Source organism: Liolophura sinensis, chromosome 13 (genome assembly GCF_032854445.1).
Source record: "Liolophura sinensis isolate JHLJ2023 chromosome 13, CUHK_Ljap_v2, whole genome shotgun sequence".
Classification (NCBI taxonomy): domain Eukaryota; kingdom Metazoa; phylum Mollusca; class Polyplacophora; order Chitonida; family Chitonidae; genus Liolophura; species Liolophura sinensis.
The window spans coordinates 20,956,324-20,982,921 of record NC_088307.1 but is presented as its reverse complement, the minus strand read 5'-3'; the positions used below and the strand labels follow the sequence as shown (position 1 = coordinate 20,982,921).

At 40.5% G+C, this 26,598-nt stretch overlaps 1 protein-coding gene across 1 annotated transcript; it reads right to left on the bottom strand.

The window, feature by feature from the left end:
• Positions 1-18,786: 18,786 nt before the first annotated feature.
• LOC135480975 (uncharacterized) lies at positions 18,787-24,671 on the bottom strand. Its single transcript, XM_064760906.1, has 4 exons — positions 24,524-24,671; positions 22,730-22,872; positions 22,043-22,286; positions 18,787-19,229 (listed from the first exon to the last, which is right to left on the bottom strand). The coding sequence occupies exons 1-4, from the start codon at positions 24,669-24,671 to the stop codon at positions 18,787-18,789; spliced, it is 978 nt and encodes a 325-aa protein (XP_064616976.1).
• Positions 24,672-26,598: the final 1,927 nt, after the last annotated feature.

Sequence of the window (26,598 nt, the reverse complement as noted above, 5' to 3'; positions counted from 1 at the left end):
ACTAACTATTAGTATTCAGACTACAGTGTAATGGATCCAGAAACTAACTGTTAGTACTGGGATTACGGTGTGATCGATCCAGAAATTAACTATTAGGACTGGGACTACAGTGTGATGGACCCACAAACTACCTATTAGTCCTGGGATTACAGTGCCATTGATGCAGAAACTAACTATTAGCACTAAGACCACAGTGTGATGGATCCACAAACTAACTATTAGTCCTGGGACTACAGTGCCATTGATGCAGAAACTAACTATTAGTACTGGGATTACAGTGTGATGGATCCACAAACTAACTATTAGTACTGGGACTAAAGCGTCATGGATCCACAAACTAACTATTAGTACTGCGACTAAAATGTGATGGATCCACAAACTGACTATTAGTACTGGGATAACAGTGTGATGGTTCCAGAAACTAACTATTACTACTGGGACTACAGTTTGAGGGATCCAGAAACTCACTGTTAGTACTGAAACTGCGGTGTGATGGTTCCAGAAACTACCTGTTAGTCCTGGGTCTACAGTGTGATGGATCCACAAAATACCTATTAGTCCTGGGACTACAGTGGATCAACAAACTAACTATTAGTACTGGGATTACAGTGTGACGGATCCACAATCTAAGTGTTAGTACTGAGACTAGAGTGTGATCGATTCAGAAACTAACTATTAGTCTTGGGACTAAAGTTTGATGGATCCAGAAAGTAACTGTTAGTACTGAGACTAAAGTGTGATGGATCCAGAAACAAACTATTACTACTGGGATTACAGTGTGATGGATCCACACTCTAAATATTAGTACTCTGACTACAGTGTGATGGATCCACCAAATAAATATTGGTACTGGGACTACAGTGTGATGGATCCAGAAACTACGTGTTAGTCTTTGAACTAAAGTGTGATGGATCCACAAACTACCTATTAGTACTGGGACTACAGTGTGATGGATCCACAATCTAAGTATTAGTACTGGGACTACAGTGTCATGGATCCAGAAACTGCCTATTAGTACTGGGACTATAGTGTAATGGATCCAGAAACTAACTATTAGTACTGAGACTACAATGTGATGGATCCAGAAATTAATTATTAGTCCTAAGAGTACAGTGTGACGGATTTAGAAACTAACTATTAGTCCTGGGACTACAGTGTGACGGATTTAGAAACTAACTATTAGTCCTGGGACTACAGTGTGATGGATTCAGAAACTAACTATTAGTACTGGGACTAAAATGTGATGGATCCACAAACTAACTATTAGTACTGAGATTACAGTGTGATGGATCCAGAAACTAACTATTAATACTGGGACTATAGTGTGATGGATCCGCAAGCTAACTATTAGTACTGGGACAACAGTGTGATGGATCCACAAACTACCTTTTAGTCCTGGGACTTCAGTGTGATGGATTCACAAACTAACTATTAGTACTGGGACAATAGTGTGATGGATCCACAAACTGCCTATTAGTACTGGGACTACAGTGTGATGGATCCAGAAACTAAGTGTTAGTACTGGGACTACTTTAGGATAAATCCAGAAGCTAACTATTAATCCTGGGATTACTATGTGGTGGATCCAGAAACTAACTATCAGTACGGGGACTACAGTGTGATGGATCCAGAAACTAAGTGTTTGTCCTGGGACTACAGTGTGATGGATCCAGAAACTAAGTGTTTGTCCTGGGACTACAGTGTGATGGATCCAGAAGTAACTGTTAGTACTGGGACTAGTGTGATGGATCCAGTAACTAACTATTAGTACTGGGACTATTGACGGTGGCCAGCATTTTTGTGGGAGGAAACCGGACAAAGCTCGGTGGATATCCACGACCATTCGCAGATTGATGCCAGACCTTTCCACGTATGGCTGGAGAGGAAGCCAGCATGAGCCGGACTTGAACTTACAGACCGCATTGGTGAGAGGCTCGTGGGTCATTACGCTGCGCTAGCGCTAACCACCTGAGTCACGGAAGTATATGTTGTCAACATGTGAGTTTTACGGAAACACTAAAGTATGTCACACATGACACACATTTAAACGTATAAGTTACCAGCGAACACTAAAGCATATGTTGCACATAGCTGTAAACGTATGAGTTTCAAGAGAACACTAAACTATATGTTGCTCATGATTGTAAACATGTTTTTAAGGGAAACCTAAATTATATGTCACACATGATTGTAAACGTATAGGTTTCAAGCGAACGCTATAGTATACGTTGCACATGATTGTAAACATGTGGGTTTCAAGGAAACACTAAAATATGTTGCACATCATTGTAAACATGTGGTTCCTAAGGGAAATCTAAATTATATGTCACACATGATTGTAAACGTATGGGTTTGATTGATTGATTGAGTGCTTGGGGTTTAACGTCGTACTTAACAATTTTTCAGTCATGTGACGACGAAGGAATCCTTAGAGTGCATGTAAAGTGCCTCCTTGTGGCAAGACCGATTTCCGAAGGCAAGTAAGCGGCCCCGCCCGAGCCATTATACTGATACGGGTCAACCAGTCGTTGCACTATTGTCTTCATGCTGAACGCCAAGTGAGGAAGTTACAACCTCCTCTTTTAAGGTCTTAGGTGTGACTCGAGTTAGGATTGTTCCCGGATCTACCGCTCCGGAAGCGGACACTCTACCAACTGTGGTATCGGGGCGGGTTGTATTGGTTTGAAGGGAACGCCATAGTATATGCTGCACATGATTGTAAACATGTGGGTTTCAAGGAAACACTAATGTATATGTTGCACATGATTGTAAATATGTGGATTACAAGAGAACACTAAAGCATACGTTGCACATGACTGTAAAAAAGTAGGTTTCAAGGGAACACTAATGTATATGTTGCACATGATTTTAAACATGTGAGCTCAAAGGGAACACTATAATATATGTTGCACATACTTGTAAACATGTGCTTTTTAAGGGAAATCTAAAGAATATGTTGCACATAATTCTAAACACATGGTTTTGGAGGGATCACTAAAGTACATGTTGCACATGTTTCTACACATATGGCTTACAAGGGAACACAAAAATATCTGATGCACATTGTCATAAACTCATGGGTTACAAGAGAACGCAAAAGTATATGTTGCACATAAATGTAACCATATGGGTTTCAAGGGAACACTGAAGCTGGGGACACACTCGGCGGACGAACTTAATCGCCCTCGAAATACGTCAACGCATGGTTGCAGACACACTAGGCGGATTTTCGGTTGATCGTAGTCAGTAGGTTATGTCATGCTATCTGGTAAAGCATGTGACAAATAAAATGTCACAGTTCAAGACAATTTCGGGTTGTTTGAATGGTCAGCTAGATTGTCTCGTTCGCCGAAATTCGCTACAGCATACACATTACGCAGACTTTGTGTAATCGCCGGTGTATTTCTTCGCTAGTACCTGACATGTTTGATACAAGCGAATTTTTGGGCTGACAAGATCCCGTGCGGAATACGCCGTCGCCGGTGCGGAAACACTCGGCAGATTTTTAGAAATTCACAAAATACGTCTGTACGAGAGAAAAAATCCGTCTAGTGTGTCCCCAGCTTAATGTATATGTTGTACATGATCGTTCAAGACATATTAAAAAAAATAAATATAAAGTTATACAAACAGTTCGCATCTTGCCAGTACATACAGTTGCTAGCGTTATACTTCTTATGAAAACGGGTTTTTGAGAGAGGCTTTAAAACAAAAGGCAAATCAAATGCCTATAAAGTGTGTTTACATCAGCTTAAAATTATCTGAAATTTCACGTGTGCACGGTTACACAAATGATGCTTATTTTACGTGTAAAACGGTATGAATGTTTCTTTATTTTCGTGACAAAACCTGCATTCCAACAGGCATTATTTTCCTGACACGAGAACAAAGTTTGAAAATCTTGCAGCATTAGCCGACCAGTCTCGTCATTGCGAACTATCATGTTTAACGTTTGGTCACATGTTGTTGCAGAATACAATGTTTCACTTATACGGCTTCGTCGTACACATGTCATTGTGTGATGTAAGTGATATATATAACATTCTATAAATCTACACAGCATTGATGTAAAGCTTAAAATAAACAAGGTCCACAAAATTAGTCCTTGTTTCTGTTTATTTTAAATTATTCCGTAATTCTACACCGCTGGCGTTCAATAAATTGCATTTCACATCACTGCATTGTTTGCTTAATTCTGCTTAATCCATGGTGCAGTAGAGGCGTGCACGTTGCTACTTTTTAAGAATTTGCATGATCAGTTAGAATAAAACCCTTACGGAGGTAAATTGACGTTCTGCTCAGGGGAGTTCAATAACTAACTAAAGCTCTGGTCAAGTTTTGTTATATACATGTACATACAACTATTATTTGTAGACCCAGAGACTCAATTAGTTAAGTTTTTGTTGGACACAATAAGGTTATAGTCTTCGCCTCCATTCTTCGAATACATGTACACATGTCAGCACCCAGCCAGAAGGTGGATCCAGTCTGAACTGTACGCCTATGAGAATTAAAGCTCTCCATTTAATCGATAACTGAACACTGCACTTGGTCGGGAAAGCGCTTTATTTGATTGTTTTCCTGTCACGTAGCTGTATTTGTATTGGAGTACAGCCGCCATGGTTTCCAGAGGGGGTACAGGTAAGCTATACTTTCAGCCATGCTCTGAAACATCGGTCCGGGACAAATAAAATCAGAGTCTAGTATTAAAGCGGATAGGCAGATTTCATGAAAAATATATTTAGATAAATCCGCATACATATAAACACAAAACTAAGAATAATGTTTAACAAATGATCTGTAATGTATCACGACTCTCCTGTTCGATATTATAAAAGACGTACAGCATAGAGAGTAAATCCAGAGCAGCGACGAATGTGATACTTGACAAATGGTCACGCATAACCGGTGAAAGACGGCATTTTGTACATTTACTTCAGTTAGGGTTTCTTGTTAACTGTTCACGTAAAATGCATAAATAGTAGCAAAAAGTACACGCCTCCTAGCACCATGGCTTAAGCAGAATTAGGTAGACAAAAAAGCCGTGATGTAAACTGAAGTTTATTATAAGTCACTGGTCTAGAATCCCTTTATATGCTGTGTTGTCATAACATTTGATATACGGTATTTCGAGAATACGAGAGACGCGGGAAAATCACTACAATGCATAGTTCTTGCTAATTTCGACTCTCGTAACCAGGGCGATTTTATGATGGAATTGGTGAGTTGGGAAAATATGCAAATTTTCCTCACGATGACCTTACATGAAGCATAGCTAGTGGAGGTCAGATAAAGTCACGTACAGTATAAAGATTTACGACACGAGGACCTGATCGTTAGGAAACTTTTTAGCTGAACAATTAAGGCTTTCGGAATCGTTTTCAGGTACATCTCCGACTTTATTTATTTATTTATTTGATTGGTGTTTTACGCCGTACTCAAGAATATTTCACTTATACGACGGCGGCCAGCATCATGGTGAGTGGAAACCGCATTTCCGACTTTACTATTGACTTAAAATCGACCATGTTGTTGCTTAATAGCGATGCGTCCTCGCTTTGTTTCTCGGGACAAAGAAGTACTGTTTCTCCCAGGGCAGTTCTGCTGTCATAGTCTTCGGTTGTCTGTGGGAGGCTTAAAGTAATGTTTAGATCACAGTAAGACTCAGGTCAAGGAAGCAAACGGAAGTACCCTTTAGCTTCAGGTTGACTGATTGATTGATTGACTGGTTGTGTTTAACACCGTAATGTAGAATTATATGACAGAGGGTCAGTTGTATGGGTGAAAGAAGCCGCAGTACCAGAATAAAATTTAAACCAACGACCTTGGGCGAGTACTTCCTGGCCGATAGCCATTATTCGAGGTGGAATCGAACACGCGATCTCATCGATCACGGGCCTGACGTGCCTCCTGTTTAACTTTCTGAACCATTGACTTTGCACAAGAAATAGTCGGTCAGATTCAACGTAATATCCTGTGTGTCTGATTGAATATGTGGGTTATATTTAGCAGAACAATCTACTACAATAATAGAATACATTCACTCAAAAAAATAGACTTTCTGTTAAATTTAACATATCAATTTTTTGAGTGTAAGGTCGTTTGAGACTTGTCTTCCTTAAATATGTGTATAGATATTTGTACGTCAGATGTGGAAGTTCGTCGAATCGGTGGTTTATGAAGTGCACTCCGATTTCCCCCACCCATGAAAACTGATCACCATTGTATAAAGCCTCAGTCACACCAAAGCTACGACTATCTACGACCTCTGCGATTCGTCCAGATCTTTTAATAGAAACACAAGAAATTGTTTGCAGTCAAACCTAAACTGACTTTTGTATTTATCTTGGGTAGTCACCTGTTTTTATTCCTTGACAAAAATGTGCATACGATTTAAGGATATCGGTTGCAATTCTCGTAGGTACCTCGTACAACAAAGCTCGATCGATTAGGATTATTCATAATTTTGTAGATCGCAGCTCATCGTTGGTGGCTTTTGTGAGTAAACAAAAACGCATTCCTCGCTCGCGATATGTTCAGATTCTTCAAGATTTGCCAACATCCTCCACGACTTGTCATGCAATCAATCTAATACTTGTCACGACTATCTACGATTTTTTGCTTGCGGTTTTCTTGACCAGTTGTATGTCTAGGTGTGAGTTGGACTGAAGTGAAAATATCTTGTGTATGATGGCTTACTTAGAACAATAGAGAATGAAAAGTATTTGTTATAGGGCATTTTGCACTCTGTCAGCCTCGGAAAACGTCGACCTCGATAAAGAATAGACTTCACCGGTGACATCCTGACGACCAGTATTTGTGTATTTAAGCGAACTGCGCGCGTCCAAGACAAAAGGAAACAGCCTGAACACTAAACAGAACAGACCAATAAACAGAAAAAAAAATACCGCACAACAATAGAAGTCAGTATTGACTGTATTATGTGATAACACTCCATTATAACGAATAGCAAATGATATTTATGATCGTTAAATGGAGCTCTGTAATATGCTAAGAGTGGAGACGTGCTCGCCCATCGCGGACAGTTTTGTTTTGTTACCACAAAGAGACAACATGCTGAGTAGCTTTGCGCATTCGGTGACTAGGTCATTGTAGAATTTGTTGAAATTGCAGGTAAGTTTATGAAGGTATACACTCAGTTAGAGAACGATTTTCATTATGGAGGACATGTCTAAAATTTGGAGGCATTGACTTCATTAGGCGACATATTCCAGTATTATGAGCAGCCATTGGCATTTAAAGGACTGTTAAGTAGAACATTGCAACATTTGGACGCGTTCACTCAGCGGTAATTCCCTTTGAGACTATACCGTACATGCTGATTTGTAACGTGTTCTCTGAGTAGAATATTGCAGTTTTCTAGAGTAAGCCAGACAGTTTTGGAATTTGGTGCCTGGTAGAGTATGTGAGCCCTAGCATCCAATGTGGCAACTAGCAACCACTGAGGTGTCTACTAGCCACTGTGGGGCATAGCAGGCATTGTTATACCTAGTATCCACTGTGTGTCCTAATGGCCATTGCAAGGTCTAGTGGCCATTGAGGAGCCTGGTAGCCACTGTCGATTCTTGAAACCATTATCGATAGGACAGGTAGCCGCTGTGGGGCTTAGTAGCCTCTGTGGGTTCGAGTAGCCATCGTGGGGTCTAGTAGTCGATGTTAGGTCCAGTAGCCATCGCAAGGTCTAGTAGCTATTGAAGGGCCTAGTAGCCATTGAGGGGCCTAGTAGCCACTGTGGGTCAGAGCAGCCATTATGGAGTAGTGGTAGCCACTGTGGGCCGAGGAGCCTTTGTGGTCCTAGAAGTCATTGTTGGGTCTAATAGCCGTTATGGAACCCAGTAGCTATTGTAGGGTCTAATATCCATTGAGGGAACTAGAAGCCACCGCGGCGCCTACTGTCCATTATGTAGACTAGTAACCAGTGAGGATAATCAGTCATTGACCTCTAATATTGCATATCAGATCGGTTACTGTTAAAATACCACACCTGTTTCGTTAACGTGGTTAACGTTAACGTCAACCTCCAGAAAGCCTGGTTTTTGCACACTGTTTCACGCGTAGATTCAGCACAAGTTGCTGCTCGCCCTGTTTAGCATAATTAGGACATCGTGAGATGTTTTTTGAGTTATCAGATGAAACGTCGCGGTCAAGCAAAGTGACGCTCTCACACAGGTGGCCAACTCACTCTAAAGCCTGGCTTTCGTCACACTGCGATAAGACAGAGCCAGTAGCAACTGAGCGCTTCAGTGGGCTAATGCCACACACCACTGCATACACCACTGGTGACTGAGGGGAACCTTACGGACCGCTGAAAGTAAACAAAGCTCTACTATCAGGAAGTGATTGCAACTGGTTGCCAAGAAGTTTGAGTAGCTGATGTCGCACTCATAGTTGCGACTGATCAGTCCCCGGCCCCTTGGGCTGGTTACAACTATCCCTCACTCAACGCAAATGTAACATACGATAGAATTTAGGTTTGCTAATTAATATGATGAAAAGTGTTAAATAATTGCCTGTTTTAGGAAATCTGCACCTAGTTAACGTAGAACCTGATGGAAATCCAAAAACACATGATGGTGGTTAGTTGCAAAGATTTGGTGCACAAGGTATGTACTCATCTGTCATATAATATCACATTTCCTAGATTTACATTAAAAAGTCAAGGTTTAAGGTAGTAGGTCGGAATTAGTCTCACTTTAATGACTACCATTTGTAAGACACTCACCGGATTCTTAAGATCCTATTAAACTGTACTATAAATTTATAACTTTCAGTCTATTTAGGTGTGCATAGAAAGGTTAACAATTTAACTAGGTGATATAATATGGCAATTGGGGAAAGTTATTTCAACTTTGCAAAACAAAATTATAAAATTACAAGAAAACTTCTGAATTTACTTTTTTTTTATTTTAGGTGTTGTTGGTTTTAGTCTACATCCACTGCTCGAGTAGCGCACGTGAGTACATCTGCATAGAATATAAAAGACTACAGGGGGCCTCCATGACCGTGGTTGTTAGCGTGCCGGCGCGGTGCAATGACCTAAGAGCCTCTAACCGTTAAAATCCGGCCTCTTGAGAATTTAACTCAGTTCGGATTTTATTCGAAGATTTCATGTAAATGCTTGAACACTCACTCACCCCCCCCCCCCCCCACCTCCCCCTTGCCAGATTCATGGTTTGAGCAGAATTAGGTAAAATTCTGAAACGTTTAATAATAATGATGCCTTTTATTGAACGTCTCTGGTCTAGAATTGCGCAAAGTGCCGGCTCACTTTTACAAAACTTTGTTAGTCACATTCCAGGTAATTTTTGTCGTAAAAGACGTTTTGTACGCTATAGTGCCAACGCCATATACGATAAAAGTTAAGAAAAATTGATTTACGAAGTTTTGTGAAAGAGGACTATGTTTTGCAAAGAAATAGTCGTTGGTAGACAAATGATTTCAGACTGAATTCATTGACCATTAAGGTCGCTTGTCGAAAACCAGGCTTCGCTAATTTAGCTGTTTTATTTTACATCACGGGGTTTGTGAGGAACGGTGCCCAGAGGCAATAGTTCCCTTCACTTCTTCCCGTTTACCACCACCCGTTATCTTGACTGCCTTCTCAAGGAAAAAATATTTATAGCACAGCGTAAAGCGTTGCTCAGATAAAACAAATTAAAAGTATTTTGGAGTGAGTGCTTGAGGTTTAACGTCGTGCTCAACAACTTTTCAGTCATATGATGACGAAGGAATCCTTAGGGTGTATGTAATATACCTCCGCTCTTTTATCTCGTGCTGCTTCACTGAGACGACTTACCATTATGCTAATACGGATGAACCAGTTGTTGCACTATCCCATTCATGCTAAAAGTATTTTGGATTCGTAGTAATTACTTTTAACCCTGTTCATAAACGCCTAAGATTAAAATGCCTAAGATTAAAATGCCTTTCTGTAGGCCTGTTTAAAAAAGGTTACGACAGGCTGAAAATCAGGTAAAGACTGCAATTAACTGGAATACACATTGGTGGAGAGTTGGCTGGGTTTTTTATGACAATTGTATCTGTGGTCCCATTTGCAGTTCTGAAACGCGAGTACACTGTGAAGATGGTAGGGGTAAACCAGAGTGTTGCAGTGTCGGGCTGTCAGCCTGGACACCTGCTGAACCTAAGACCCGACTTCCGGAATTCTGTCGTCAACCAGTTGAGACCGTACTATAACAGTGGGTAAGAAAAAAATACAGTTGTGGCCCGTTTTCGATTGGATTAGCTTGTTTTGATGGCATGCTAATCATACTAAGTGTAAACTTGTTTCTGATGACACGTAGGCCTACTTAAACTAGCTTGACTCGGATGAAACATGCTTAGTTTGTTTTACCTTGGTGGCTCGTAATTATTGTTTGACTTGTCGCTGGTGACACGTGCCTAGGTTAGGTTGTTTCTAGTTATCCCTTAGTAATTTAGCTTCTTTGTGGTTTAGTTTTGCTTGATATCAATAACATACCTTTACTTTACCTGATGACACATGTTTTGTTTTGCCTGATTCTCATGACATGCGCATTGTTTACCTTGTTTTTTGCGTGAGTGAGCCTGACCCTTTGGCTAATGCGAAAACGACAAAATGATTGGAATCCATGAGTTTTAGTGATAACACACATACATTTCTATCATCACTGGTTTTGATGTGAAACAATGGTTCTATAGTGAGCAGTGTTGAAGCAGTGGTTGAAATTACTCCATGAAAACGTCATTTGGTATCTCTTAAAGCGTTTTACGTCGTTGTGAAATATTCTAGAGAATGTTGTATTCTAGACAATACGCCTAACCCCAAAAAATCTATTTTTTTTACTTCTATACAGTAACCTCGTCAACGGACATTTGTATTGGTTGGGCTTGTCTCGTGCTTCATCAAGTAACCAGTTTTCGTGGTATGACGGAAAAATCCAAGTTGATATGAATATGGGAGATATTCCACACATACTTTATGGGACAGCTCGGGACAACGAGAACTGTGTCGCCCTGCAGTGGAGTGCCGAAAAGCAGGGGTTTATCATAACAATTGAGGCCTGCGTCTCCACTTGGTTTCCGTTTTGCGAATTAGAGACAGGTACGTTTTCGCCTTTCACGATGTACCAGTGTGACCGGATAGTAGGCCCAACCTACAATGTCACAGTGGTCAAACGTTTTCAGCGTAAGGGCCTGGGAATAGTCTGTAAGCAATTACAGACCTGAGCAACTAAATGTACTGCGCTAAAATATTTTAAATGAAAATGTGTGAGTCGTCTTATTTTAGAGGTTTTGTTTAAATTTATGGAATTGATGTAACTAACTGATGTAACTAATTCTTCATGCAAACGACCATTCTGTATGCCCCCAAACTGGATAATACTAAGTTTAATGCTTAGACCACTTGGTACAATGTTCAATTTTTTCAAGGGATTCGTGATTATAATTCTTACCGCACCCATGTACTTTCAGGCAAGCCTTGTGACTACACTCGTCTCGGGAATGTGTACATAACACCTGACGGAGGGTACCAGGTGCGAGACATTTCCGGGGTCGACACGCGGGCTTTATGTGAGGGCGAATGTACACACTGGAGCGAGATAAACTCTGATGAATGTTGGATGTTCACCTACAACGCCGGCAGCAGATCTTGTCTTCTGGTCACCGAGAATGTGATGCCACACTGGGAGGAGACTTGTAGCTGGTTAAGCGCTGATGATGCCTGGGAGGCGTGGAGCAGAAACTGCCTGGGTGAGTTCACTAAGGTATAATGAATTGCAGTTAACATCACTGCATTTTTTTTCACCCAATTATGAAGACAGGATGCTAGGGGGCATGGAATGTGCTACCATTTAAGCATTTACATAAACAGTTAGAATAAACCCTGATCCTTGTTAGGCAATGTAGACTTAAATGTAATAAAATTCTGGATGACTGTGCCATGGGACGCGAGGTTTTTCATGAGTTCAACATGAAATCCAAAGTTTCTTGGATTTGTTACAAAGGTTTATTTAGTTAAATGAGCTTTTTTTTGACCCAGTATAAAAAAAACAGAACGTCACAAATATAATATTTCATTTCATAAAACTATGATCAATGAAAGAAAAAAAGCTTTCGTCTTTCAAAGAATATCAATAATACATTTTAAGACATTGACCATGCTTTTTTTGGATTTGCTAAAGTACGGAACAGAGATAGGCATTAAAATAAAGGACAACAGCAAAGCCAGAAAAAAGCAAAGCAGTTGGTAAATGGTACCACGTAACCGGTGAAATCCGGTCTCTTGTCATTTTAGCTCAGTTAGAGTTCTGGCTGGTGAAATCCGGTCTCTTGTCGTTTTAGCTCAGTTAGAGTTTTGGCTGGTGATATCCGGTCTCTTTGTCGTTTTAGCGCATGTAGAGTTCTGACTGGTGAAATCCGGTCTCTTGTCGTTTTAGCTCAGTTAGAGTTTTGGCTGGTGATATCCGGTCTCTTTGTCGTTTTAGCGCATGTAGAGTTCTGGCTGGTGAAATCTGGCCTCTTGTTGTTTTAGCTCAGTTAGAGTTCTGGCTGTTTATGTCAATGCAACAACGTACACAGCTGCTAGCACCATGGCTTAAGCAGAAAGCAGAATGAGGTTATCAAACAATACGGTGATGTTAGCTGCAATATATTAAACGTCACTGGCAAAAATCTACTTGAAATGCTGTGTTGTCATCACATTTAATACACAACCACACGAAAACAATGCAAAGGGACCAGGCCTCGGGGATGCTTAATCCACTGGCAGAATCCTGGTTTATGCGGACATAGCTGATTTATGTTTTCTGATTATGTCATGTTAAGGGATATCCCATTTCCTAGTGATGTGATATGATAATTATACATTTGTGCTTATTTTTCAGACGTTCACGTCCTGGATGAACGTGGAAAAAACATTATCCTTGGACCTTGTGCTTTACTAAAACAGGTAGGCAAAGTTTATAACCTTCCCTACTAGCAATGCATGCAATTAAATTTGTTTCAAAATTTCACTGATTTGCAAATAAGTTCTTTAAGAGGCATATAATATCACAAAGTTTCTGTATGGATAACAATGTTGAATCGCATGTTTGATAACGATGTTACAATGTATATCGAAACCTCGCAAGAAATAAATCAGAAGTTGTTATACATAATGAAACTTTGTAATGATTTGCAGCTATTTCGCAATTTTAACCAATACTATATTTTAAAGAGTAATGCAGATTCTGGCAATTTCTACATTTTATTTATTTATTTATTTATTGATAGTTGTTTAAATTTAAGGATTTTTCATTTACACTATGGAAATTAGTTGTATGGGTAAAGGAAACCGAAATACCAGGTTAAACTCCTGACCTTTGCAAATTTACTGACGAACTTTGCCACAATTGATGTACTAATATGTACATGACATTAATGTGATTGTATGTCAAATGACAACACAGCATTTTGAGTAATTCTAGACCAGTGACGTCTAATAAATTGCAGTCAACTTCACCGCATATTATTTTACCTAATTCTGCTTAAGCCATGCTATTAGTGCGTGTAAACTGCTACTACTTAAGCATGTACCTGAACAGTTAGAATGAATACCTGACAGTTAAAATGACATCTCGTCTTCTCTGTGTGCTGTACGTTTTTAATTATATTGGTAGAAGACAAGTGGCCTTCAACGAACGTTAGACGTGCACAGAAATAACCACGACAGCGTCGTCAGTCATTGGTTGTTACCAATGCCCAATAGGTATTCTGAGAGCCAAAGAATTAGCAGTGGCCCTGGTCAATGCCGTATTTTCTGCATTATATGGGTGAAAGATCCGGACCCATGATAGTATTTTCAGTATTAAATATCATAATTTGTTGAATAGGATATGGTTTTACTCAAGTCGGGTAAAATAGAATGAACGATGGTGATTGTGGCTTAATATTATTTTGGATTAATCTTTAGAGGAACTCTTGGGTCTTTATTCCTGATGGCATCGTTTTCACAGCACAAAACTACCGGTTCCGCGATGGGAAGGGAGGTAACTCTGTTTATGTAACAAGAATTGTTTTTGTCCAGCAGGAAACCACGTCTACGACATTCCTTCTCTCAACATCACCACCAGAAATGGCGTCAACCGAACTGCTAATGTCGTCAGATGACACACTCTACGCATCAACTTCTTCGTCAGACGTTGTAGACAAGACAGCGTCGTCAGTATTTTCCAACGACGTTGTCGATGAGGGGTTGACGTCAACATTTCCCAACGAGGTGTTCACATTATCTGTGGAAAAAATATCTACCGCGTCATCCTTTGTCCAGGAGTCTTTATTCTCTAGTTCAACAAACCATATCAATAGAGAAACCACTGTTGGTTTCTCCACTAATTTGTACGATTTCAATCATCATACAGAGTCTAAAGGGCAGACAGAATTTCGCATATACACGACTTCCACGACTTTGTTGGATAGCGTTTCTCTTATTTCAACAGGAATACAAGTGACACCAGTCCAGACCTCAGTAACTGAAACTGTACATATCGGTTTCACATCGAGTACAGCACAGGACACAGTCTCACCGGCATCTGACATGTCGATCTCCATGGTAACTGAGGACGATTGCTTCAAATTTTGTCCCTGTAACCAAACTTTATCAAGGAAAGCAAAATCCGCTTTCATCAACGAAATTTTGATATCTCTGAACTTGGACAAAAAGAATACGTCTGCGTACAGACGACAATATAACAGTGCATTAGATGGGCGCCCCCTATCGGTGGGTCTTGGGTGGAGTGGGGTGTTTCTGCTCGTGTTTGCATTTGGAGGAATTTTGGTATTGGACAGTAAAAGACTTTTGACCGATACAATGATGTTGTTCTCGAACATCAAAAGTCTACTGAAACAAAAGAAATGATCAGGTCAGAATCGAACATTGATTTGCAGACGATCAGTACTACATTTGTCATTCGTACAAAATACGATCATGATGAATTTTGTTCGTCATGAAAATTAATACACTTGTTGAATGTCCAAAACACTTGCTCACTTGAATGTCCAAATGAGTGTCAGTCAAAATTACACTACACACATCCCAAAGATGTTTCTAACTGCTGCAAAGTCTGGTAAGGCAAGGTTTAAGTGTATTATGTAGCGGGCAAATAACGCGCAGCAATTCCTGAAAAAAAATCGAGAAGACGCAGAACGCGGCGTCGATTCATTTTCAAGAATGAACTATTGCGCGTTGTTTCGCCTACTTAAAAATGTTTGTAGTAACGTAACAACTATTGATTTTGTTTCAAGAATCGCGCGATGTCTTTTCAAACAAATAATAAAATAAAACGTTACATCACAATTAGCGACAATAAAAACCCTTTCGTGCCGGAGGAGCCGCATTATTTGCATAGTGGAATATAATACGTAGCATGGTTGATCACGTATAATACGTAGCATGGTTGATCACGTATAATACGTAGCATGGTTGATCACGTATAATACGTAGCATGGGTGAACATTTTACATGAAGTTTTAGTGTAAAAGCGTCAGAGCTTTTGGTCACCTGGTGTCCAGTCTGTTGTACTCTATATAGATTAATACTGGGTGTGTAAGATTATGGACAGTAACTCGGTCACATTGACACAACCAGGCCTGGAGATATCAGAATGCCACAAATTAGACCCACCAGTTCACCTTGCTGTTCAAGTCATCATCCATCACCCTTCAAACCACAACTTCAAAAGTGTGGATTCTTCAAAAATAATCCGCTGCACAGACAGTAGCGTGACGTCACAGCAAACGTTTAACTATCTCTTAAAAGTCAGTGCTTGTGACGGTAAAACTAAGTTGGTGTATATTAAGATTCAAGTTTGTAATTATGTCTAACTGGGTTATATCGTACACAATGAGCCACCTGTACCATAGCCATCTTACACTGTCAACGTGATCACGTGACGCTACTGTCAGCATAAAGGGCGGACGCTTCATCCGCTGACTCGAACCTCTCTTTGGTGTTATTAAAAGTTATTTAAGTGATTTAATAGCCGAAAATAAATAATTCAATGCCAACTTAATGCCCATCTGCTTATAAATTAGAGTGAGTGAGTGAGTGCTTGAGGTTTAAAGTCGTACTCAACAAGTTTTCAGTTATATGCCGACGAAGGAATCCTTAGAATGTATGTAATGTGCTTCCTTGTTGTAGGACGGATTTCCACCGCTCTTTTATCTAGTGCTGCTTCAATGAGACGCCTTGCTGAATGCAAGTAAGCTGCCCCGTTCGAGCCATTATACTGATACGGGTCAACCAGTCGTTGCACTGAGTGCTGAACGTGAAGCTGAAACTTCCACTTTTAAACTCTTAGGTGTGACTCGACCCAGGATTGACTCTGGATCTACCGCTCCTGAAGCGGACGCTCTACCAACTGTGCTAGCGGGGCCAGTACTTACAACTTAGAAAAAGCGTAAAACTTTACATGCTGATCCTGAAATGTTGGCTCGGGATTTTTTTTCTTTTAAGGAACCTTGATAAATTTTTGTTCTGATCTTCAAAAGTGAAGATAAACCCTCCGTGATTATTTTTAGCCTTGGAAAAATTGACATCCCAGCCCAATTTATTGGTGAGATACATACCGCATACCTGGCAGTTTAATTCACCAAATGTAGTATTACAGGATCATAGTAATTTATTAAAACAGAAATAATCAAAGAATATTTACGATTCGGTAATATAAGTGAAAATTTTGTGCAGCGTTGCCCAGTCTAGAGTTTGTACAGAATCTGTATGGTAGCAATAACTACATACTCTGTTATCTAGATCAAAGGACATGGATAAATAATAATACAAAATGCGAAGCGCTTCAAGCCTGTAGCCTGTATGTGCTGGGGGAGCTGTTACGATGTATCAGGTCATATAACAGGGGGGACAACTCTTCCCTCAAAAGCCCAGGACCCAGTTTTACAAAGCGACGTGCGACAATTTCTATCGTACATTTGTCGTACGATATTTTGTATGTCACTATTACCGTACCATTGTCCTATATTTGAATTTACCGTACATGTACGATATCTTTATGAAACTGGGCCCCAATGACTGAAAGCCCAGCTTTCTGTTACATTTCGACGTCAGTCAAAGTGAAAGTAGGTAACATGCCAACTATGCCTAGGTATTACTTCTATATAATTCTTGCCTTGGTTGCGTCTTTGTTAGTCAAAGTAACAATTACTAATGACAATTAGTTATCCTTGACCCCTCCTCGTAGTCTGTGATCAAACCTGGGTCGGATGATACCAAAAGACTTGAAAAAATGTCATGGAAACAATACCGGCTGGCCCGTTGTCAGTATAATGTGACTCGGTGGGATACCTTGTTTGATGATATATATACATGTCGGCACTTTGGCGACATGGACTCATAAAGTCACAGGGAGACTTCAGAGGCCAAAGCACTTTGGCGACATGCTGTCTAACTGTGACTTTAGGACTGAAGTTTGTCTTTGAATAATTTCATGGTCGCACACAAGTATAGGTATCTCCATCGCGCTCGGATTGCAACTGTTCATTATATTATTATATATTATGTTGGTGTTTTAAGCGGTACTCTAGAATATTTTATTCATACGACGGCGGCCAGCATTATGGTGGGAGGTCACCGGACAGAGCTCAGGGAAATCCACGACCATCCGCAGGTTGCAGTCAGACCTTCCCACGTACCAGTGCGGCGCAATGATCCCTGAGCATCTAACGAATGCGTTCGCTGTGAGTTCAACTCAAGCTCATGCTGGATTCCTCCCCGACCGTACGTGGGCAGGCCCGTCAGCAACCAGCAGGTGGCAGCGGGTTTCCCTAGGGCTCTGTCCCGTTTCTTCCCACCATTATACTGGACGCAGTCGTAAAAGTGAAATATTCTTTAGTAAGACGTGTAAAACACCGATCAAATAAATAAATGAATAAATTTAAATGCTTAATAACCCATTGAAGACAGAGTCGTTTTAAACGGTAAATAAAGAAAACGGTTTGTCATCTCCATTTACTTCAGCACGAGTGAGACGTCGCTTCCATAAATTTGAAGAGTGTATTATTTCAAACACTTTTCTAATTGTAGCTCTTTTCTTCAAACACTTTTCTAATTGTAGCTCTCCCCAGTTTATCAATTTCAACAATTCTACCGATTTATCGAAGTGTATTTAGGTAAACGTGGCGTGACGTAACCAGTCTGATTTTCCCGCAGGCTTTCAACACATCAAACCTTCGCGTTATAGTGTTATATACCGAGGTACGTAATAAAATATGACAGCTGTGTGACAAATTGAAATGAAAAAATATTTGATTCAATATATTTGTTGGAAGCAACCTTTAAACTATTGATGGGAATGAAAATATTTCTTAAAACGACACGATGGGGTTCTCCCTATTCTAGTGGTTAGCGGGCTAGCGCAGTCCAGAGAGCCAGGAGGTTCTCACAAATGTCGTCGCGGTGAGTTCAAGTCCCCGGTCGTACTTGGGAAGGCCTACCAGCAACATGCGAATGGTCTTAATTATCGTAGTAATATGCATGAACTTCCACAAATTAGTGTCCACGTGGGGCTCCAGTGACTCTTGTGGATGTACGGATATGGGTAATACGGTTGTATTTTGTATCTCATGCATGAACTTCCACAAATTAGTGTCCACGTGGGGCTCCAGTGACTCTTGTGGATGTGCAGATATGGGTAATACGGTTGTATTTGTATCTCATCGAACCCTTTTTTTTATTATCATTAATTGAACAATCCATTCATCCATTAGTCTTTATCCCCAAGAGAATATCACTTATACGACAGTGACGCTTGGACCTTGGAGGTGACCCATCGAGCTCTCTGCCTCACAATGACTGTCTTTGGGCTTCCAGATGTAGCTTTCCGGACAATCGCTGACCCACGCTTTACCCCAGACGTCGCAGATGATGAATTTTGTGTTGTCGTGAGGGTGCGGAAAGAGCATGTGGCCTGCCAGTATGGCTTCCACTGTGCAGGGGTTGGTCAGATCGGATCCCAAGGGGACTCTTGTACCGTTGATGCTCCAGGAGGTGCCCGTCCCAAGACCACACGTCTGTGTCACGTGGTTGTACATGTGACCCTTGGGACACTGGACGACGTAAACTTTACCGGTAAAGTCACACATTACATACTTGTCGAGATAGTGGGGATGTGGGAAGTTCAGCTGACCGTCAAGAAGGTTCTTTCTCGTACAAGGGTTTGGGAATTCCCAAGACACTACAAACAAAAACATCACATGAGCCTAATATCCTTTACATCAATTATATAACTACTGTCAATTCGTGGGTCTCATCAAGGTATATCCATGTAGCAACAGCCGGAACAAAAGCCTGGCGACACGAAAACAAAAAACATAAAAATAATAATAATAATAATAATAATAACAAAGTAGACAGCAACGTTTTTGAAAATCACAGTTCAGGTTTGATCTGTGCGGTAAGCAGAAATAGGACAAAGTGAAAACGAAAACCAGATGGAAACAGTGTTTTCTAGCTATGGCAAGTCGAGCTGTACTTTAAATGATCATGAAAATATACCGTTGATATAAAGTGACGAAAGATATGCCGAAACACAGAAAGGTTTTTCATTTTCGAGGCATATTTTATATTTTTTAAGCCCTCTGTTTTTTGTATATTTTCCGTCACTAGTCAGACATATTTGGAAAAGACGTCATCGATGAACAAACTGAGAACACGGGATCAGCTTAGCACCCTTAATTCGGGTTCCTTCCCTACTAAAGTTGTTTTGACACCTATCACCGTAGACGTCACCACAACTGGCGAGTTCATTTCAAGACTGACCGCTGGGGCGTTAAGAAAGGTGTAACTTAAAACCCTTTTACACCTTAAGAAGGAAGCTAAGAAGCTTGTGCTTTGTATGTTAGTCTTTGTTATGTATTAATATATAAAAACCAAGCATTTCATGTTTCCTTTAAGGAAGAATATCTAAGCCCAGCTGAAAACTGTATTCCTTATTGCAATTCGGGTTAGAAACAGACTTTTTGTCTCAAGAAATTCATGACCAAACTGGAATATAAGCAGAACTAAATTTACATACAAGAACACGAATGACGGATGTGACTTATACAACTCCTGTACAGAAGAACACGAATGATATATGTGACATATACAACTCCCGCACAGAAGAACACGAATGACGGATGTGACACATACAACTCCCGCACAGAAGAACATGAATAACGGATTTCACACATACAGCTCCGGCCGAGAGGAACACGAATGACGGATGTGACATATACAACTCCCGCAAAGAAGAACATAAATGACGGATGTGACATATACAACTCCCGCACAGAAGAACATGAATAACGGATTTCACACATACAACTCCGGCCAAGAAGAACATGAATAACGGATTTCACACATACAGCTCCGGCCGAGAGGAACATGAATGACGTATGTGACATATACAACTCCTGCACAGAAGAACACGAATGACGGATGTGACATATACAACTCCTGCACAGAAGAACATGAATAACGGATTTCACACATACAGCTCCGGCCGAGAGGAACATGAATGACGGATGTGACATATACAACTCCTGCACAGAAGAACACAAATGACGGATGTGACACATACAACTCCCGCACAGAAGAACATGAATAACGGTTGTGACACATACAACTCCGGCCGAGAAGAACATGAATAACGGATTTCACACATACAACTCTGGCCGAGAGGAACATGAATGACGGATTTGACATATACAACTCCTGCACTGAGGAACACTAAATGACGGATTTGACATATACAACTCCTGTACAGGAAAACATGAATAACGGATTTCACACATACAGGTCCAGCCGAGAGGAACATGAATGACGGATGTGACATACACAACTCCTGCACAGAAGAACACGAATGACGTATGTGACATATACAACTCGGCTGAGAAGAACACAAATGACGGCTGTGACACATACAACTGGGACAGAGAAGAACATGAATGATTTATTTCTTTTTTATTGGTGTTTTACGTCGTTTTCAAGAACATTTCATTTATGCGACGGCGGTCGGCATTATGATGGGCGGAACCCCGCAAAACAAGGGGAAAACCATTTTGGAAGCAGCCTTACTACCGGAGAGGATCCCAGCATGAGGTGGACTTGAACTTACAGCGCACGTAGTAGTGAGAGGATGCTGGATCATTGCGCCGCATTGGCCATGCAGGGCTTAGTTCTCATACATATATGACGTCAAATGTTGTAAAAAGTGGCATACATAATTACAAAGTGTGATGTTAAATAGTGTTTACCTGTACAAAGTCCTTCTCTGAAGTCGATTAGATCGGCGGATGTACAGTGCCTTTGAATTTCGTGATGGTGGCAAATTATCTCAACACCTGTAATATAATCAAAGACTGATAGCATAGAGAGTAAAACAGTGACGCCATTATGTCAGCTGGAAAACGGTCCTGCGCGAAATCGATGAAATTCAGCTTCTAGGGAGATCACCTCGGTTAGGGTTTCATTCTAGCTGTTTATTTTTATTTATTTATTTATTTGATCGGTGTTTTACGCCGTACTCAAAAATATTTCACTTATACGACGGCGGTCAGCATTATGGTGGGTGGAAACCGGGCAGAGCCCAGGGGAACCCACGACCATCCGCAGGCTGCAGACAGACCTTCCTACTTACGGCCGGAGAGGAAGCCAGCATGAGCTGGACTTGAACTCACAGCGACCGCATTGGTGAGAAACTCCTGGGTTATTACGCTGCGCTAATCATCTGAGCCCCCCCCCCCCCCCTCGCCCAGCTGTTCATGTAGGCCATGTAAATACATGTAGCAACAAATTATACGTTCCCGATGACCATGTGTTAAACAGGATTAAGTAAAAAATTCATTGATGTTAATTGCAATTTATTCGACGTCACCAGTCTAGAATTACTCAAAATGCTGTGTTGTCATCACATTTAACATAAAATAAGATTAAAGCAATAGAAAGGGACTAGCAAATGAATGTATAAAAACATATTAACAAAAATGTTAATTTTCAATAGCTTACCTTTATGGGCTGGAACAACTGTCTCCATTGCCTCGCAGAATATGTTACCATTTGCACTGTTAAATCCCAGACGGAATGGATGTCCCTCTACAGTGATACGCACCGTCTTTCCATCTTCAAGAAGAAGATCTGTCTTCCCCGCATTACCATGGGTTGTCACAGACTTTATCTCGTAGTAAGCCACACCTGGGTTAGGGTTATTGTAGGACGCGTACAAGGTAGCATTGCCACAGTTGACCTTGGTCTGAAAATGGTGTTACAGACAAAAATTTGAGCCAAAGAACGTCAAATGTATATACTGTGAATCACAGATGTTTAATCATTCTGGTCTCATTATCATTCAATAACAAACGAGCGTCTTCCATGGTCAAGTGTATAACGTGCTAGCGCAGCACAATCCCGGACCCTCTCACCAATGTGGTCGTTGTGAGTTCAAGTCCAGCTCATGCTGGTTTTAGCTCCAATCGCACCTGGGAAGGTCTGCCAGCTACATGCCTGGATTTTCATCAAGTGGTGCAGGGTTTTCTCCTACCATAATACTGGCTGCCGTGAAATAAGTACGGTGTGAAACACAAATAAAATAAATATAGATAATAACAAACAAAAAAATGAAGACACTTGGTTCGTTCGTTTCAGCTGAAGTTTGGTGAAGGCATACTATAAAGTACAGATATTGTGTTTATTCACCATGAAGTTTTCTGTACTGCTGACATGGCTGGTGTACGTTTTGGTCGTTATCTCGCAGCTGTTTCCCACTTGTAACTCACAGGACACTTCTCTGGTGATAGACAGATTGGATTTACCGTTGATCTCTGGCACTTGGATTTTAGCTAGACGAGGAACAGAAGGGCAACACATAAAACTGTACATATCAGGACATACCGTATGCACTTACGCAACAAGTGCAACCTTTGGGTATATCCTTTTTTTTATTTTTCGGGAAATTCTCACGATGTTGGAGAGTTATATTACTTGGAATGATGCCCGACTATTGTCACCTGGTACCAGGTATGGGTTCTGACAATGACAAAAATAAAAATTGGAAGTTAAACCATGCGAAGCCAAGATTTTTAGCACTGCTTGTCTCTCCCAAACTATCAAGATATTTACCTACGATTGAGGACCATCGAAGGAGTGGAGAGATTGTGTGTCAACATTTCTGGTTATGGGATGGTCAAGGGGATCTTAGATCTCAGGATGGACAAACAAGCTCCGTATATGGACACTTGCTCGACACCCAGCAATCTCATTATAGCACTGGATTTGTATCAAGATTAGATCGAACACTATAGCAATAAAGTAACCTCACGGAATATTAATAGGTGTGGTAAGATTAAGAAATGAATCACTTTTTGCCGCAAACAATGAGTCCGAAAACACAGAATCATGCCATTCTTTTGTCGGAGGATGGAAATTTTGGCTGAGAATTTTCCATCTGAATATCAAAAAAAGAGAAGGAAAACATGAAATGCTTGTTCCTTGCTGTCCATCTAGCATCACTGGACAAACATCACAGGTGCCAAGTAGTTTGATTTCTCCATGCTTCCTCCACAACAAATTGACGTTTTCGTCAGTTGATAATTTTTTTTTACGAAATAAATGCACTTATAACTAACGTTAAGTTTTATACGGTGTTGTTGTCAACACTGCAAAATGTTCAGATTCAAACTCCATTAAACGCTAGTTAACCAACACCTTAAACCAACACTTGAAACAAAATATTTAACACTTTTAATGGAGTTGGAATATGAACACCTTTGAAGAGTGTTCAATAATACATTATACACAACAATAAAAACTGGTCGAACACATGTAACGTCTTATAAGTGCACTCAATGTTCGTAATCTTTACAGTGTTAAACATTCACACTTTAGTTTTAAAAGAGTAAGGTCTACAAAAAACTTTAAGAAATAAATAAAAAAAATCATGTATATATTCTTTTGTGCCTTAATATTTGTTATCTTCTCTGTTATGTTAAACAAACTTCAATCTTTCAGGGACCCGGGTCGGGTCATACCAAAGACTTTGGTGCTTAGCAAGGTTAGAATGGTCGACATAACTGGTCGACCCGGTGTCAGTATAATGTATAATAGACTCACCCTGCCACAAGAAGACACATGGTATATGTACACACAACTAACGACACCTCGTCGTCAAATGGCTGCTAAAAAATTGTTAAGTACGACGTAAAACCACAAACATACATTCACTCATTCATTCATTTAGTCTTTCAGGAGGAGCAAATAAAATTTACCAGATCATCAATTTGTAAATACTCAGTGATAAAGAACTTTTTAACAAAATATATAAAACAAACAAAACAAAAAAAAATACATTTTGGATAGCATGCTTACCATATTCTTGAATATTATGTTTCGATGCTATATTGTATGAGAACAAACAGCGTCACGTACATAAATACCCTTATAAAAATTACAAAACATAATAAATGGTGTTAAATAAATAAAAAGGGAACCCACTTTTACACGTTGCCTCCTGCATTTGTTGCTTCAAGTCTTCAATCTTGGAGAAATCTTGAACCAGGAACACGTGGGTGCAGTCAGGGTCTGTGGCGACATCGCTCAGTTCGTTTACGTCAATATCACTTCCCAAGCCAATAGCAAACATGGTAATATGCATACTGCGTCCCTTACTGTAGCAGTTTGATTATTTGACTTGTTGGCTGTAACGAGAATGGCTGCGCGCTCTGTATTATTACGCGCGCCATATTGTGTTGAAAAGGATCGGTCTACAGCTACTCTGATGGCATCTGCGGTGTTCGTTCCTCCTCCCATATACTGAATGCTTTTTACATGACTGATGAGTTCGGAGCTGGTATGATAGGTGTTCAAATCAAACTCCACTTTTATTCCTGTACTGTATGAAATGACGGCTAACTGTGTGGCGGTCGGTCCGATGTGAAAGGCTTGTATCCACCTGATGACAAACTGCTTCGCTTTTTCAAAATCCATGACGTCGACACTTCTCGAGGACTCCAGAATGAAAACGGCATCAAGTGGTTTATCTCCGCTGCAGCCTGTGTTAGACGGGCACACATTAAAATTGCGTACTCTGTGTTGTTATCGCTGTTGTTGTAGTTTTCTTACAATTTTTCAAATTTTAGTCTATGTGTTAATTACCTCCCTAAAAAAACTGGACCTTCTATATGACTTTTAGTACCAAATGACCCAGGGTCTCTCACCAATGCGATCGCTGTGAGCTCAAGTCCAGCCCTCGCTGCCTTCCGCCGGTTTAATGTACGTGCAAAGGTCTGCAACAGCATGCGTAAGGTCGTGGGTTTCCCCCGGGCACCCTGTGTTCCCACCATAATGCTGGCCTCCGTTGTACAACCGAAATATTCTTGAGTACAACGTAAAACACCAATTAAATAAATAAGTGAATACATGCACCGTGGCCACTGGATTAACACTGTCTAGCAAATTTTGATTGTAAATACATTTACAGCACCAGGCAAAATGGCGGTCTTTGTTAATTTACTCATATAACCGTCGAACTTACTTTGTGTAAGAAGCTCCGCGGTGGCCGTGAAGTTGGAGGTCGGAGCTGGATTAGAGTTGTGATAATCCCGATGCCAAACTTGGGCCTGCTTGGGCCTGGTATACAAATCCATGTCTTGTTTCTCGGTAATAATGTTACGTTTCGAGGAATTCTAAACTGTCCCCTTTATTATACGTCGTATATATGTATTGGCCAAGGGGGTGAGCACACCAGCGCGTCACAATGACCCAGGACCCTCCCACCAATGCGACTGCTGCTGTCATGTCCAGCTTATGCCGGCTTCTTCTCCAGCCGTACGCAGGAAGACCTTTCAGCAACCTGCGGATGGTCGTGGGTTTCATCCTTGCTCTGCCCAGTTGCCTTCCACCATAATGCACCAATCAAATGAATAAGTATGTATGTATTTGTTATGTGAGCGGATCAAGTCAGAATTTCCGTGTAAGAGCTTTATGACAAAGTAGTCCACTCACTCCACATGCTCTCCTGACGAATTCTTTTGGATATGTTCTAATTAAAAGCAGTACCTTTAAAAATGTTAACATAAAATTGATTGTAAAATATATGTTCCCAGATGGTTCTTTTTACCACTTTTCTTTCACAATAAATGGTGAAAAGAAGGCGGATGTTTTAACAGTATCTGAAATGTTTCCGTCTTTTCGTTGACGTTCGTCAGAGGACTACGGGTGTCCTCACCACGCATGCATAATGCCTCACCATGATTATTTTATTCATTTCATCAGTTTCATGTCGTTCTTTTGATCGATGTGATTGCCGTCACAAAGCTGGATTTGAACAAGCGATCTTGTTAGTCTAGTGACTCACGTTCATAATTTCAGTGACGTTTACTTCCTTGTCAGAAAAGAATAACAAGACCAGTTAAGGTGAGAGAGTTGGCAAGTAGGCCATTTTTGCACCCTTGGAACTTGTAGTGGTAATATTTTGCTGGGAACGTTAAAATGCATTCATTCATTTACCTGTATTTTGATTGGTGTTTATGCCATACTCTAGAATATTTTACTTATACCATGGTAGATAT